General features: G+C 43.2%; 1 protein-coding gene across 1 annotated transcript in view; it reads left to right on the top strand.

The window, feature by feature from the left end:
- Positions 1–14,983, top strand: part of LOC310798609 (rho guanine nucleotide exchange factor 2-like) — a 68,475-nt gene that overhangs the window by 37,414 nt on the left and 16,078 nt on the right. The window contains exons 7-13 of the mRNA XM_083661152.1: positions 2,032–2,175; positions 7,184–7,434; positions 9,081–9,206; positions 10,514–10,631; positions 10,745–10,993; positions 13,773–13,849; positions 14,640–14,815. Of these exons, the coding sequence (XP_083517278.1) occupies positions 2,032–2,175; positions 7,184–7,434; positions 9,081–9,206; positions 10,514–10,631; positions 10,745–10,993; positions 13,773–13,849; positions 14,640–14,815 (1,141 nt within the window). The remainder of the gene's footprint in view (positions 1–2,031; positions 2,176–7,183; positions 7,435–9,080; positions 9,207–10,513; positions 10,632–10,744; positions 10,994–13,772; positions 13,850–14,639; positions 14,816–14,983) is intronic.

Below are 14,983 nucleotides of genomic sequence, written 5' to 3' on the forward strand. Positions count from 1 at the left end.
GAAGGGCGCGGGGGTGGAGCGAGGGGCGGGCGCGTCAAATTACGTAAATTTGTTGGGCGTGGTTATTCGCTAGTTCCAGCGGCCGCTCGCGTTGTGCCTGACTTTTTTTCTAACAGCGCGAGCTTCTCTCCAAACATGGCCGCATTCAAACCATTGAGCCCTGAACACTGAGCTGTGTTTTCGCCACATTTCTTGACCCATGTGGTAGGCTATAAACTTAGATTTGCAACTGTTCGTTTTTAGTCATTTCACCAAGTAAATGTGTTGTGTTAAGAGCATTATTGAGAGAGATTAAAAGCAGCACAGAGTAGTAGGCTATCAGGGCTGAGTAGTAAAAACGGCTTTCAGTAAAAACAAGTTTGGTGAGTCCTTCATGTGCTGATGTGCGGTCGTTTCTCGTTTGAGAGTGAAAGCGCACTCAGTACTGCACAGCGTTTCATTGCGACTTTTCACGGGCTGTTTTCACCATTTACAATACATGCTGATCACTTTCTGAGTATAATGGCATCTGCCCCAGCGCGAGGTCTGCACGGTGACTACGGAGACTCGCGGGGCCCCACCCCCACGGAGCTTTGCTCGAGCATAAGAGCACCTTCATGGAGTTGGTGAGACAGACTGGACACTGCGCTCCCCCCCTGCACTCTCTACTCGGCCAAACCACACGCAGGATTTCCTCGTGTGAAACAAAAACAAATGACAAGAAACAATGCCTCTTGCCTGGAATGGTAACTCCGGGGAATGTCCGGACCTGATTCAATGGACTCTCCAGAGTTCATGTCCGAAAAGCCATTTCGGCGGTTTTGAAGTTGTCTGTCACCATGAAAGTGAAGAGATTCAGCGATCCAAGGATCAACGATCCAACCACATTATTCCCCCACATCCACATTGCATGTAGTTTGCCTTGTTTAACACCTTAAGTGCCATAGCCGAAATAATTCGTCTTACATAATCCAACGCTTAAGTGCCAGAGCCGAGTTTACTCGTCTTACATAAACATTTTTTTTTTTTTGACGCTGGGACATCAATCAACAACTTTTACATCTTCGAGATCACTATTGGAGCAAGATAATGTGTATAATCTATTTTACCGACCCACTAAGTGTTGACAGTGCTCCCCCAGACGACCGAAATCAAAGAAAAAACTGCCGCGGGACCAAGCCGTTCAAGGAAATGCCGTGGCGATTTTACAGTAATCCACTTGTCTTGCCTGAGAGCGGCCGCGCACCGGCAGCAGCACACAGAGAGCGGAGAGCGATTTGCAAAATAGATCATAGGTGAAACACACTTTGAAACACCTCAGAAAGGCCATAATCAACATCTGCCCATCGCCCACGCATTCCCCGGCCCATCTTGACTCGCACAAGGAGCGTCCGCACGCAGGCAAGCAGGCAGGCAGGCACACAGGCAGGCAGCAGCAAAAGCGCTTCTGACACGCCCGCTGTACAGCCAGGAGGAAGGAGGAGAAGACACACGGAGGGAGGAGTTTGAATGAGAGGGGTGTTTCCTGTTGTTATGGAGGAAATTACTGTTCAAAACTATTGTTTAGAATGTCTGACGGTCTTACTGATGCCAAAAATGAATGGTTAAAGTGACTGTTTCACAAAAAGCCATTTATCTCTGAATAAATTTCCAGACGCTGAAACCATGCTGTACTCAACGGCTAATATCTACATAACTACTAACTCTGCAAACTAACTCTTTTAGACAGAGAAAGCACACATTCTATTAGTTATTTTTAGATGATTGGTGTTCATGAATTCTTAACAGAAAAGAATCCTCGGCTGTTGCTAAAATGAGCCAGAATCGTCAAAAACACCCCTGGCACAACTTACCTACAGGAATGAAAACATGGCTGGCATTCAATGTGTTAAGAGGATTGTTATTGGACAAGTTCGTGGAATAAATATTTCATTGAGGAAAAACACACTTTCCTTAGCATTTTCCGTCATATATTATATATATTTCCGTTATATATATATTTTTAACGAATAATCAATAATTGATGGTTCATTTTCCCGACTTTTCTTACAGGTGAGTGGTGGTGCTGCCCCCTGCTGGAGGACCTGCAGCAGCTTGGAGGCTGCGTGGAGGCAGACAGCTGGAGTCTGGCTGTGGAGCCGGGCTTCCTCCAGACCCTACACAAAGATACTATCAAACGGCAGGATGTCATCTATGGTACACGCACTCTCACTCTCACACACACACACACACACACACACACACACACACACACACACACACACACACACACGCGCACACACACACACACACACACACACACACACTCTCGGACCCCCCCCCCCCCCCCCACATAAATAAATAAATACATCATATATATATACACACACACACACACACACACACACACACACACACACACACACACACACACACACACAGACACACACACACACACACATACATACATACATACATACTAGGGGTGGGAATCACCAGATGCCCACAATACGATACTAAAACGATACTTGAGTCATGATACGATAGTATTGCGATATTGCGATATCGCCGATATTGCGATATCGCCGATATTGCGATATATTATTGCGATATATTGAATATTGCGATATTTCGATATATTGCAATTTCTTACTTTTTCAACTGCAAATTATGTCCCCAAAGGAAAACTTTGTCAACATCTGGTTTATATAAGAACAATTTTCCAGTCTGGAAAAAAAATAAATACATCTGACTTCAACCATTTTATTGCAGCAACATTGTCAAGTAGACAGACCAACAACTTTCATAAAGTCATGTCATAGTTGCATGCACCTGACAAACTGAACTGTTTGTTACAGTCTACTTACAGTCCACCTTAACTGGATGTGTGTGTGGACTACTGTACTTAGGTAGTTTTTGAACAATGCAACTTCACTTACACAAAACATCTTGTGCAGCCCATTCAGTAACTGGGGAATTTGTAAATTACTGTTATGACAAAACTGTTACTGTTAAAACAAAATGAAAGTATGCTACTGGAACTAAAGTTTATAGTAGCCCGGTGGCCTGGCATGGTCTGCAAAAAAAAAAAAAAAAAAAAAATTGCAATATCGATACTTGGCGTCAAATATCGATACAATATCGTCAGGCAAAATATCGCGATACTATGGTGTATCGATTTTTCCCCCCACCCCTAATACATACACATAGATATATACAGACACACAGAAGTGAAACGTTAATTTGGTTGGCTATATGCCTGTAAGATCATCTGTTAGTATCTAATGATAGCGCAGGCATAATCTGCTGTGTAGGGGCTGTTCACATAATTGCGTTTGTTGCGTGGAAAAAGCGCTGCCTGGAGCCCTTTTTGTGTGGAGTGGATATGGTCATCTGACTACCTTAGCAGCTGTTAGCCTCTCAGTAACTTATGTTACATTCAGGGGTGGAGTGGAGGATAAACGCAAGTAAACAGTTCACAAACCTCTTTGAAATGAGGTGGTTTACTCACCTATTTTCTTTTTCTATGATGGAGGTAAAATAGAATCTACTTATTTTTTATTATTATTATTATTATCTATATTGATGGTATTGTTATCTTTATTGAGATCCCCAAGTAGGTAGTAGATATTGAGCCACTATCAGAATCTTTCACTGTCAACAATTCACATTTAGTTTACATTCAGATATAGAGCAGAAACCTTAGAACAGGGGTGAGCAACTGACATCACTCAGTGTGGCCCCTGGGTCCCCTTTTTTTTCTTCTTTTTACAACGCGGACGTTTTTAGTTTTAGTTACATATATATTTACTCACCAGAGGCCTGTACTACAAAGCAAGATTTAGGTTGATCCTGATAAGTTTGGGTTTAAACCTGGTTTAGCCATACTACAAAGCAAGTTAACTTCTTACCCACATATATTTCCATAGTAACTTATGCTTCATATACAGTATATCTATATATATATATTGATTTTTGTGCTCTCAAGTAGCCTAGATACGTTGTTTGACCCCGCTGATCGATTGCAGCTGAATAGTGAGTGGAGAAATATCACTAAACCGGCATAAAAAGGTTACATAAACGTCTCCAAAGCGCACGGTGCCGTGTGCGCAACGGAGCTGAGACTGACGTTGGGTTGGAATTGAAATGGTCATAGCCTACATGCTGGAATAGCCTACTCTAAGCAATTTAATATGGGATCACCTGCACACAGGCGATCCCATATTAAGATGATTCATATCTAGGCTACTCCTGCATTTTGCAGCTGCAACTGTGTTGCTTTTGGCCTGTATGATGTGATTGAACTTCATATTTCCAGCATCATTACCGGTATATGAAATATGGAGATATGCGACTCTGCTGACAATAGCCTATATACTGTATGTGACCACAAAATAGGCTAGTTTTTATTTAATGAAAACTATGCCTGCATCGTCTCAATTCAGTTCAGCAGTTTTCTCTTTTATATTAGGATCATTATTTTATATATGAATTATTCGATCAGTGCAACCACACACATAATGAGTGATAGAGACCATTATTCATTGAGCATGCGTTTCTAAATCTATGGTCTAAATAGGCTTACAGATTGTGGAAATTTATAGACTGAGATTACACATTTACATTACACTCGCACAAAGCTGCTGTAGGAGACAGAAATCGCTGATCAAAGTAAATCAAATGACTGATGTGAATACAAGCGGCAGCTTTAGCAGTCCTTCAGCAGACTATATCCAACGCGGATTTTCATTCTGACATAGGTTACATTAAATATCCGCTAAAAACTCTGATCACGCTTTCATTGAATGAGGAAATGGGTGTGGAAATGGGTGTGGGCGTGGATCAACTCAGCTGTTCATAATGTGATTGGCTAGCGCACCTCTTTCACGTGGACGCGCGCCTGTGCACGAGCGAAAAACGTGCGCGTGCACAGGCAGATCCCAGATAAATCCAGCTTCAGTTATCGAGTAGAAAACCAGCGTCATAGTTTCGTTAAACTACCGTAGATAGCTTTGATCCTGTTCAGTCAAACCAGATCAAAGTGACAGATCGCGGATCTGTTAAGATAGCTTCGTAGTATAGGGCTCAGGTGGCGACAAAGGGTAAATGATAGAGAATAATATAAGTCTCTATCAGTAAATAACAGCCTTTTGTGTTGTACTGTATGTCGACATAAATGACCACACAGCTCCGTGTGCGTCAGCCAACAGGCTACGTGTTGCTGGATTGAAACGCTCATGGCTTTGATCTTATTTCATTTCTGCAGAGCTTCGCACAGCACACACATTTAAAATAGAGCATTTTTGGACGCCAGGGTCGTCCTGCTTCCCAGTATTGGACAACATCGCTAGGTAGGGTATCTGGATCTGGTTGCGTTCATGCCTTTGATTTAACGTTTACACAGCGTTTGTGAAGATTCACGTGCAGAACCGCAAATTCCAAGTAGCGTCAAGTCGGGCAGTATAAAACGGAAACTTCCGGGTACAACCGTCGCAATAATGGCAATTAAATAAAGTAAATGCACGTGTAATGTTTTTTTGTGTGTGATCCGAAAGATACAGAACAGAGATAAACTGGAAGAATATCTGCTCCCTTCGAAAAGTTAATTTTAACCCGTAGTGAGTCGACCATTCTGATTTTTTGTTACTAAGTAATACAACATTGATTTTATTTTGAAGGTAAAAACATCTAGCTTCCTGTATTCTGTATAATTCTAGTAGGAGTGATGCCTTTTAGGACTGAACATAGCAAAGACCCGTTTTCTTTGTAGCGCTTGAGACTCGAGGAAATCGATGCATCTGGGCGTGAGTTGTAGGGTTGTTTAATTAATTACTAACGTTATGCGCAAACGATTATATGCCGTGAACGTTAGGCAGTTATCGCCCATTATGTATTTTTAGCAACTTGTTTTCAGACTCTGCATGTCGTGATAGTTTGTTGAATGTCAATGCGATTCACTTAAGGCTATATGCTCAGACAGTCAAGTACAGCTGTGTGGTCAGTTTTCACAACTCCCCACGTGCTTGACCTGGTCTTCACCAGATCCTGCTCCACCTCCAACCTCACTGTGACCCCTCTTCCTGTATCCGACCACCACTGTATAATTGCTGCGCGCGCGCGTGTGTGTGTGTGTGTGTGTGTGTGTGTGTTTTGTGTGTGTGTGGGCAAGCAACCCTGAGCCTGAGCCGGAGTTCATGTGTGAAAGTGGCTTAACCCAGGCAGAGGCAGTGACGCACTTCACTGCGCTCACTCAAGCAGCTCTGCCATATGTATACAGTCAAAGGGCTCTGCTCGCTTTGCAACTGGGATTGGATGAAACAGGTCCCACAGAGAAGAGATAAGCTGACAAATTTCAGTCCACCATCCCGTTTCTAACTGCCACCCACATCAGAAATGATCCGGCGTGTTACAAGCTATGTCGGGTCGACTTTAGCGTAGAACGCGGTGGGGAAAAATGACATTAGCAAACAAACATGCTAACGTTAAACAAGCCAAACACAAACGAGCCATGGAAGTACAGAGGGGAACTGCTAACATATTCACCTTCTTCATGAGATGTGTGTCGGAGCCGGCTGAGCAAGTCAGCAAGGCACAAATGGCCATGCTATAGTCGCCAAATACATTTCTTTTTCATTTTTTGTGATGTCAATTTGTAGATGCTGACTTTTGATCACATCTTTTGTACATTTTGTGTTTGTTTAATTTCATTATTTTCATTATTTTACTGTGAGCTATGAATGTAAAGACTAATTTAAAAGTGATTTACTTTACATAAAGCCCTGAGCGTAGGTCACTCGGCAATACCCCAGAAAAACTCCCTCTTTTTCACAGCCCAATGTTGGCAGGTATGGTGTAATGGCACCTCACTGGAGAATTAGTGCCACCTACTGCTCATCTCAATCAACCAACTACTCAATGCATAACTCCTAATATTTGTAGTAGTGCATGGAAACGCACATACATTTGGATTTTCCTTTGCAGATTTTCAGAAAATTTTGTAAAAATGTTGGTTATACATTTGGATAGAAACCCAACTTCTAACTGTCTGCCTGTCTGTCTCTCTCTGCCCTCTCTCTCTCTCTCTCTCTCTCTTTGCCTATCTCTGTCTTTGCCCCTGGCTCTCTCACTTTTTTTGCCTGTCTCTCTCTCTCTCTCTCTCTCTCTCTGCCTGTCTGTCTGTATCTCTCTCTGTCTCTCTTGCCTACCTGCCTGCCTGTCTGTTCAGAGTTGATCCAGACAGAGTTCCATCATGTGCGGACGTTGCGGATCATGGAGGGGGTGTGGCGTCGAGGCATGCAGGAGGAGGTGGCTCTCTCGGCGGGCGTGGTGCACGCCATGTTCCCCTGCCTGGACGCTCTGCTGGAGCTCCACACCGCCTTCCTGTCCCGGCTGCTCGCACGCAGGAAGCTGGGCCTGGCCCTCGGCAGCCACTGCAACTTCACTATCACCAGCATCGGAGATCTGCTGCTCAAACAGGTGTGTGTGTGTGTGTGTGTGTGTGTGTGTGTGTGTGTGTGTGTGTGTGTGTGTGTGTGTTAGGGCATTCACAGACTAGTCGACTAGTCAACTAGTAAAACCACTAGTCGACACTGTGCTTAGTAGTCGACTAGGTAGTCGTTTTTTTTTTTTTTTTTAATCTTTAAGAAAGAACATGAGGTATTTACACGACATACATGGACTATCATATCCCATATCCCCCACAAAGAACATCAAAACACAACACAACAAAACAAGGAAACTGCATAAGATACACAATAATCCAAGAACAAACAAGACTATTGGACAAACAACCAAACAAAAACAATGCATTCAAAGTAAATACATAGATCTTGCCCTGTTGGCAGCTAGGAAATGCATAGCTTTAAATTGGAAAGCATCCAATCCCCCAGCTGTAGTTCACTGGTGGAATGAACTCTCAAGCTACCATACGTTGGATAACATTTACTACAAGAGCAAAGGCAGATTCTTAGACATCCCCAAAATATGGCAACCACATACAGAGTTTGACTTTAAGAACTTTTTACCCCAGTGTCATTAGGCTTATCAGGATAGGCGCTGAATGCATTGTTTTTGTTTGGTTGTTTGTCCAATAGTCTTGTTTGTTCTTGGATTATTGTGTATCTTATGCAGTTTTCTTGTTTTGTTGTGTTTTGATGTTCTTTGTGGGGGATATGGGATATGGGATATGATAGTCCATGTATGTCGTATAAATACCTCATGGTCTTTCTTATTTTTTTTAATTTTTTTTTTTAATAATAATTAAAAAAAACGACTAGTCGACTACCTTTAGCAACAACTAGTCGACTAGTAAAATTCACTAGTCGTGAATGCCCTAGTGTGTGTGTGTGTGTGTGTGTGTGTGTGTGTGAGTGTGTGTGAAAGTCTTGAAAGCATTTTTCAAAGTCTGTCTGGACCTTTTCAGTCAAGTAAAAGTAAAAAAAAAAAAAGTAGGCCTACACGCTCTGAAATGTAATAATAATAATAAGTATACAATTAAAACGTATTTCAACCGGCTGTTTCTGTGCAACTGAAACTCACATTATATTCATCTAATTTGAATATGATTACACTTAAAAGATCCCCATCAAACATGTTTTAAGGTGTATAAAGGCTATACTTTGATTCATAATTTGTGTGATATTTCTTCTCCACAAAAAAGGTGCACATAATGCGTGAAAGCTGGGAGAACGCTAAACGAGAGAGACCTCGTTTTTGTCTGTCGTGCATGAAAACTAAAGTAATGCGCCTGTTTTGAAAATGTAAGGATTAGAAAGTACAGATATTTGTGTTAACATGTAGGGAGTAACAGTACAAAGTTGTCAGAAAAATAAATACTCAGTAAAGTACAGATACCTGAAAATCCTATTTAAGTACAGTAATAAAGTATTTGTACTTAGTTACTTCCCATCTCCGCTGCTCTCGTGCTCTGTGTGTGCATGTTCCTCCGCTTACCTCTCCAGCTCGAGGTCGCAGAAGCAGGTTGGCTGCTGCCCACTCAACTGGCATGCGGAATCGGCCGCTCAATTATATTAGTAAGATTATTATTATTATTAACATACAGATGGACTGCTTAAACAAGTGTGTGTGTGTTTGCGCGCGCGCGTGTGTGTGTGTGTGTGTAGTTCTCAGGCCAGTGTGCAGACGACATGAAGAAGCTGTACTCTGAGTTCTGCAGTCGACACCCCAAAGCTGTGAAGCTTTACAAAGAGGCGCTGAGTCGAGACAAGAGACTGCAGCTCTTCACCAGGGTGAGTTTACAAAGAGTTTACAAAGAGACAACAGACTTATGGCCCATTTCCACCGCTGGTATCAACGCGGCCCCGCCCAGCTCGTCTCGCTTTTTTGTCTCATTCCACCGATCATAAACGGGGACAGCCCGGGTTGTATCGGGGTCGAGTCGTGCTACTTTTCGTACCTGCCTCGTCGAGGTTCTATTCTGTGAACCCGGGTTCATACGGTGACGTGAAAACATTGTAGACGACTGATTGGTCAGGCAGAATCGTGTTTACTCTGTCTATCCTACTGACTGTCAATGCAATGCTGCATACCAGTTTAGTGGGGTTTACCTTCTGTTCTGTTATGCTTTTCCATCAGTCTTTTGTGTTGCTGCCTTCGCCTCTGGTGAAATAAAATCGTGGCGGTGGTTTCAATTGTCCAAAAGTCCGCTGCTCAGGAAGCGCTTGTAGTTGAGTGCTGCGTCGGCTCCGCTAGGCCGCAGGCGGGGCTATGGTGAAGCCGCGGTGTTGCCTGGTGAGAGGCCGCCAGGGTAGAGGCTTCACTCTAGCGCAACCCCCGTCCCTCGCGCCCGTCCCTCGCGCAGCGCATGTGAGTTTGACTAACAACAAAGTGATATCCATTCTCCTGGCCGATTGTCACATTTGCCATGTACACTGTAGGTCATTTAGAGGCACCAGTATTTCATAAACAGTTTAAAAGTTATGTGTATGGATTTAATTGTAACGTTATGTTATAGCCTATTTCGGAATATGGGTGGAGGGCAGATTTGCGGTGGCTATGACGACCAGGTGTGGGCGGGGGCAGATGACCAGCGGTGGAAGCAAAACGTCCATCGGGTTGAAACAAGTAGAGCCGAGTGGTGACGGGCTGTGCAGGGCTGTAAAATGTGGTGGAAATGAGCCATTACAGTATTATGCTGGCCAATTTTGAGAATGTATCAACAGTCAGCCAGGTAAAGTCATGAAAATGTCTTGCAGTCTGCCAGCACAAGAAGCAAAAATCTAAGACGTGTATCTTCAAAAATCGATGATCACAAAAAAAAACATTTGTTTGAAGCTCTTCTGAAGAGTTAATATTGGATGAGGTTAATAAACAACTGTTTAAGTCACGGTTTTGGTAGCTTATAAAAATTGACGAGACGACCCAGCGGTTTGTCGCGACCACAGGCTTTCATCTTACGGAAGTGAGCATGGTTTCCTCTGAACTGGGTTGGGGAATTGATAGATCTGGTACATATGTGTATATATGATGATGATGATGATGATGATGATGATGATGATGATGATGAGTGATTGATCTCCCCTTCCATCACGCTCAGCGGGCCGGGCGGGGGCCGCTGCTGCGTCGTCACGGCGTCCAGGAATGTCTCCTGCTGGTGACCCAACGCATCACAAAATACCCCGTGCTCCTGCAGAGGATCCTGGACTACACTAAGGGTACCACCACTCACCCCTCACCATGGTCACCTAACAGGAGGCTCTTGTATCTTCAATCATCTGTTGAAACCTCTCATCATCTCCTCTCCTCTGCTCCCCCCGTCCCCCTGCAGGCAGTGAGCAGGAGGTGCAGGCTGTGAGCCAGGCTTTGCTCCTCTTGAAGCAGCTCTGCGGCTCAGTGGACCAGGAGGTCCTGGAGCTGGACCGGACCCGGAGGCTGCAGGAGGTGCAGGCCCGGCTGGACCCCCGGGCCCAGGCGGAGGTCCGGGGAGGAGGAGTCTTCAGAGGAGGAGAGCTGCTGAGGAGGAAACTCCTGTATGAGGGAACGCTCCTCTGGAAGACACAAGGTTCCAGGCTGAAAGGTAGGGATGGGTACCGTTCACATTTGAACCGATACCGGTACGATACCGTTACCTGGAATTCGGTACGGTACCCAAAACGGTACCATTTTCGGTACTTTACACGCTCTAATAACAAAAAAATTACAGTTGTAAAAAAAGAAATTTAAGAAATGTTAATAAAGATTACGGCAAATGTAACCCTTCCAAATAAAAAGCCACAGGTTTAAGCTCTCAAATGCTTTTTATTTCATGTTGATAGCTACTATACAGGCTGAGGAAATATGTTCTGTTAAACCCTTGACAATTACTGCAGCAAGAGTAACGTTAGCGATCTCTGTTTTGCAGTCGTTGTGAAGACAGTGAAAAGCCCCGTTATCTAAAAACCACAACGGCAGTGAAACAACTTATCCAGCTAACGCTAGCTAATTAAATAACGTTACCTGATGTTGTAGAAGTCGAAGTTGTAGAAAACCTCTCTCAACGTTACAGCTGAGGAGGTGCTGCTAACGTTAGCTGCAGTGCGGTATCTGCTTCATTCACACTCAGCCTATCTAAGACGTTACAGTCTTCAGCATTTAGCTAAATACATCTTGTGTTTGACCATGCTTCCTCAAGTTTGAGGTGTTTCCCTGGCCAGCTTTGCAATTCACATCACAAATGTTGCAACCAGTGTTGTTGAGTCTATCTTGGTAAAGTGTAGCCACATTTTCGGCTGGTCCTGTTTGTTGATGTTTCAGGTGTGTGACGTACTGACGTAACGCGCTCTCGCGTGTTGCCTTAAGGTTCCGTCGGAATTTCTATTTTACCCACTCTCTTCTATTACTCAGATGCGTTCAAGTACCAAAATGAGGTACCGTCTGATTTCATGTGAACTGATACTCGGTAGTACCGCCCCCTTTCGGTCGGTGCCTGTAAAAGTACCAAGTTCGGTACCCATCGCTACTGAAAGGTCAGGGTGGGGGAAGTCTGTCCTGGACTCTGTTGGTTCATGCAAACAAACACACACATACATACAGTTTAACATACATGTTCCTGCCAGGCGGCAAGCTCAGGCTTTGACAGAGGAAGCCACGAAAGTGATACTGAAAGCTTGTACTTTTTTGAACGGCCACTGGAGGCTGGCTCTAAAAGGGAGTCATTCCTCGTTCTCCCCCATGTTGAAATGCCCGACTTTACAACAGGATTATGCATGTTGACAAACATGTTGGAAAAACGTGGTTTTGGTCTCTTTAGCTAGTTTCACCTTTTGTAAACAACTCTATTTTATTGTAAAAAGGCTCTGTTTTGGGGGTGATTGACATCGTGCAGCTTGCCGATTCACGGACGAATAGCAGGCGGCTCTGGGAAACCTATGGAAAAGTCTATGGGGTTTCAGAATGGGGATTACACTTAAATCTATAAAATAAGGGTCTGTGGTTAACAAAAGTTTATGGGAACGTGAATTTGGGTTCAGCAGGATACTCTTCACAAACGTGAATAACTTTTATGCCTTTTGAAGTGTTTTATAAAAGTCACGTTTAAAAAAAAAATCATTTGCGTTCCAAAAGTCATCAAAGTGATTCACGTTTGTGAAGATTATCATGCAGAACCCAGATTCGCGTTTCCATAAACGTTTGTTAACCACAGACCTTATTTTATGCATTTAAGCGAAACCCCCATGTTAAATCCCATCGACTTTTCCACTGAAGAACCAGGAAGTATACTCCCGGACTCATTCCTGCGGCTCTCTATTCTAACAAGTGGTAGCAGCAAGTCTCCTAAATTGTCACGTGACTCCAATAGAATAATGACATGTGACAAAATGACAAGAAGTGAGTTGAAGTTGGCCCGTCTTGCTTGAAATCCTACTGTCTTTGTTTCCACATACATGTGCAACCTGCTCCTAAACAAGCAGGGGCTTTATTTGATTTGATTTGATTTATTGATTTTGCACTGTAAAGACCATACATGCCAAGTGTATTTCACCTGGAGGGGAAATTAATAAAATACAATACATATCAGTGCTTGGAGAGGTAAGAAACCCTGGAAGGGCTTATCGAGAACCTCACCATGTAAAAAAATATATGTATATTTCTAAAAAATATATATATTAATTATAACCAAGGAGATAGTACAAATAATAATACATAGATAGTACAAAATAAAAAATAAAACAAAATAAACAAACTTAATAATTGAGCAATACATCAGCATGTAAAAAAAAATATATATATTTCTAAAAAATATATATAATAATTATAACCAAGGAGATAGTACAAATAATAATACATAGATAGTACAAAATAAAAAATAAAACAAAATAAACAAACTTAATAATTGAGCAATACATCAGAAGAAGTAAATTACAATGGCAACAGAAAAAATCTATTATCTTTGTTCCATAAGATAACACCTTTGTATTTGATGGATAACTGCCCTCTGGTGGTACGACAAAGTGGAATATGCAGGAACTTAGATTTGTCTAGTACGGTAGTTCTGGAGTGAATGTTTGAGTTTTTATGAAAATATTGTTGAAAATGATATAGAAGTGTGTGACCCTGATACTGAACCTTGAAAAGAAAAGTACATGTTTCCACAATGTTTATGTTATAAACGGTCAATATTTTTAATTTAGAAAATAAGTTATTACGAAAACAAACAAAACAAAACAACTTCTGTCTTTAGCAATTAACAAGTCTGAGTCCTCGTCTCCAACTCCCGAGTCTGAATGCATGAACGCTCGAGTCCAAGTCATCAGCGCCTAACTCTGTGTGTGTGTGTGTGTGTGTGTGTGTGTGTGTGTGTGTGTGTGTGTGTGTAGATATCCACGTCCTGCTGATGTCAGACATCTTGGTTTTCCTCCAGGAGAAAGACCAGAAGTACAACTTTCCCCCGCTGGTGAGTCTGCCTGTCTGTCTGCCTGCCTGCATGTCTGTCTGTCTGTCTGTCTGCCTGCATGTCTGTCTGTCTGTCTGTCTGTCTGCCTGCATGTCTGTCTGTATGTCTGTCTGTCTGTCTGTCTGCCTGCATGTCTGTCTGTCTGTCTGTCTGTCTGTCTGTCTGTCTGTGTGTCTGTCTGTCTGTCTGTCTGCCTGCATGTCTGTCTGTATGTCTGTCTGTCTGTCTGCCTGCAGGTCTGTCTGTCTGTCTGTCTGTCTGTCTGTCTGCCTGCATGTCTGTCTGCCTGTCTGTCTGTCTGTCTGTCTGTCTGTCTGTCTGCCTGCCTGTCTGTCTGTATGTCTGTCTGTCTGTCTGCCTGCATGTCTGTCTGTCTGTCTGTCTGTCTGTCTGCCTGCATGTCTGTCTGCCTGTCTGTCTGTGTGTCTGTCTGTCTGTGTGTCTGTCTGTCTGTCTGTCTGCCTGCATGTCTGTCTGCCTGTCTGTGTGTCTGTCTGTCTGCCTGCATGTCTGTCTGTCTGTCTGTCTGTCTGTCTGTCTGCCTGCATGTCTGTCTGTCTGTCTGCCTGCATGTCTGTCTGTCTGTCTGTCTGTCTGTCTGCCTGCATGTCTGTCTGTCTGTGTGTCTGTCTGTCTGTCTGTCTGGTGGTTCACTTCACAATGGCTGACGCACACGTTCTCCCACATTGGAATAAAGTTGAACTGATTGTTTTCTGGTGAAATCACATTGAGAAAGTCACATTGGAGCAACACTGGCAACGTGACGCAACACTGCTTCTCTATCTGACAGGACAAGTCTCCAGTCCTCTCATTGAATAATCTGATCGTCAGAGATATAGCCAATCAGGAGCGAGGGATGTTCCTGATCGTTCCTGACTCCGCCCCTCCAGAGATGTATGAGCTTCATGCTTCATCCAAAGAAGGACGGAAGATCTGGATGAGCCGCATCCAGCAGACCGTCCTGAGGTCAGTCCTGTCGCTACTGCATCTCTACTAGGGGTGTCAAAAATAATCGATTATAAGATGCATCGCGATGCGGACCTGCACAATTCTGCATCGATTCACAAATGTCAAAAATCGATTATTAAAAAAAAAAAAAAAAAAAAATTATATAATCAAATAAAATATAATGGA

Source organism: Poromitra crassiceps (assembly GCF_964638095.1).
Source record: "Poromitra crassiceps genome assembly, chromosome: 26".
In the NCBI taxonomy this organism is placed as follows: domain Eukaryota; kingdom Metazoa; phylum Chordata; class Actinopteri; order Beryciformes; family Melamphaidae; genus Poromitra; species Poromitra crassiceps.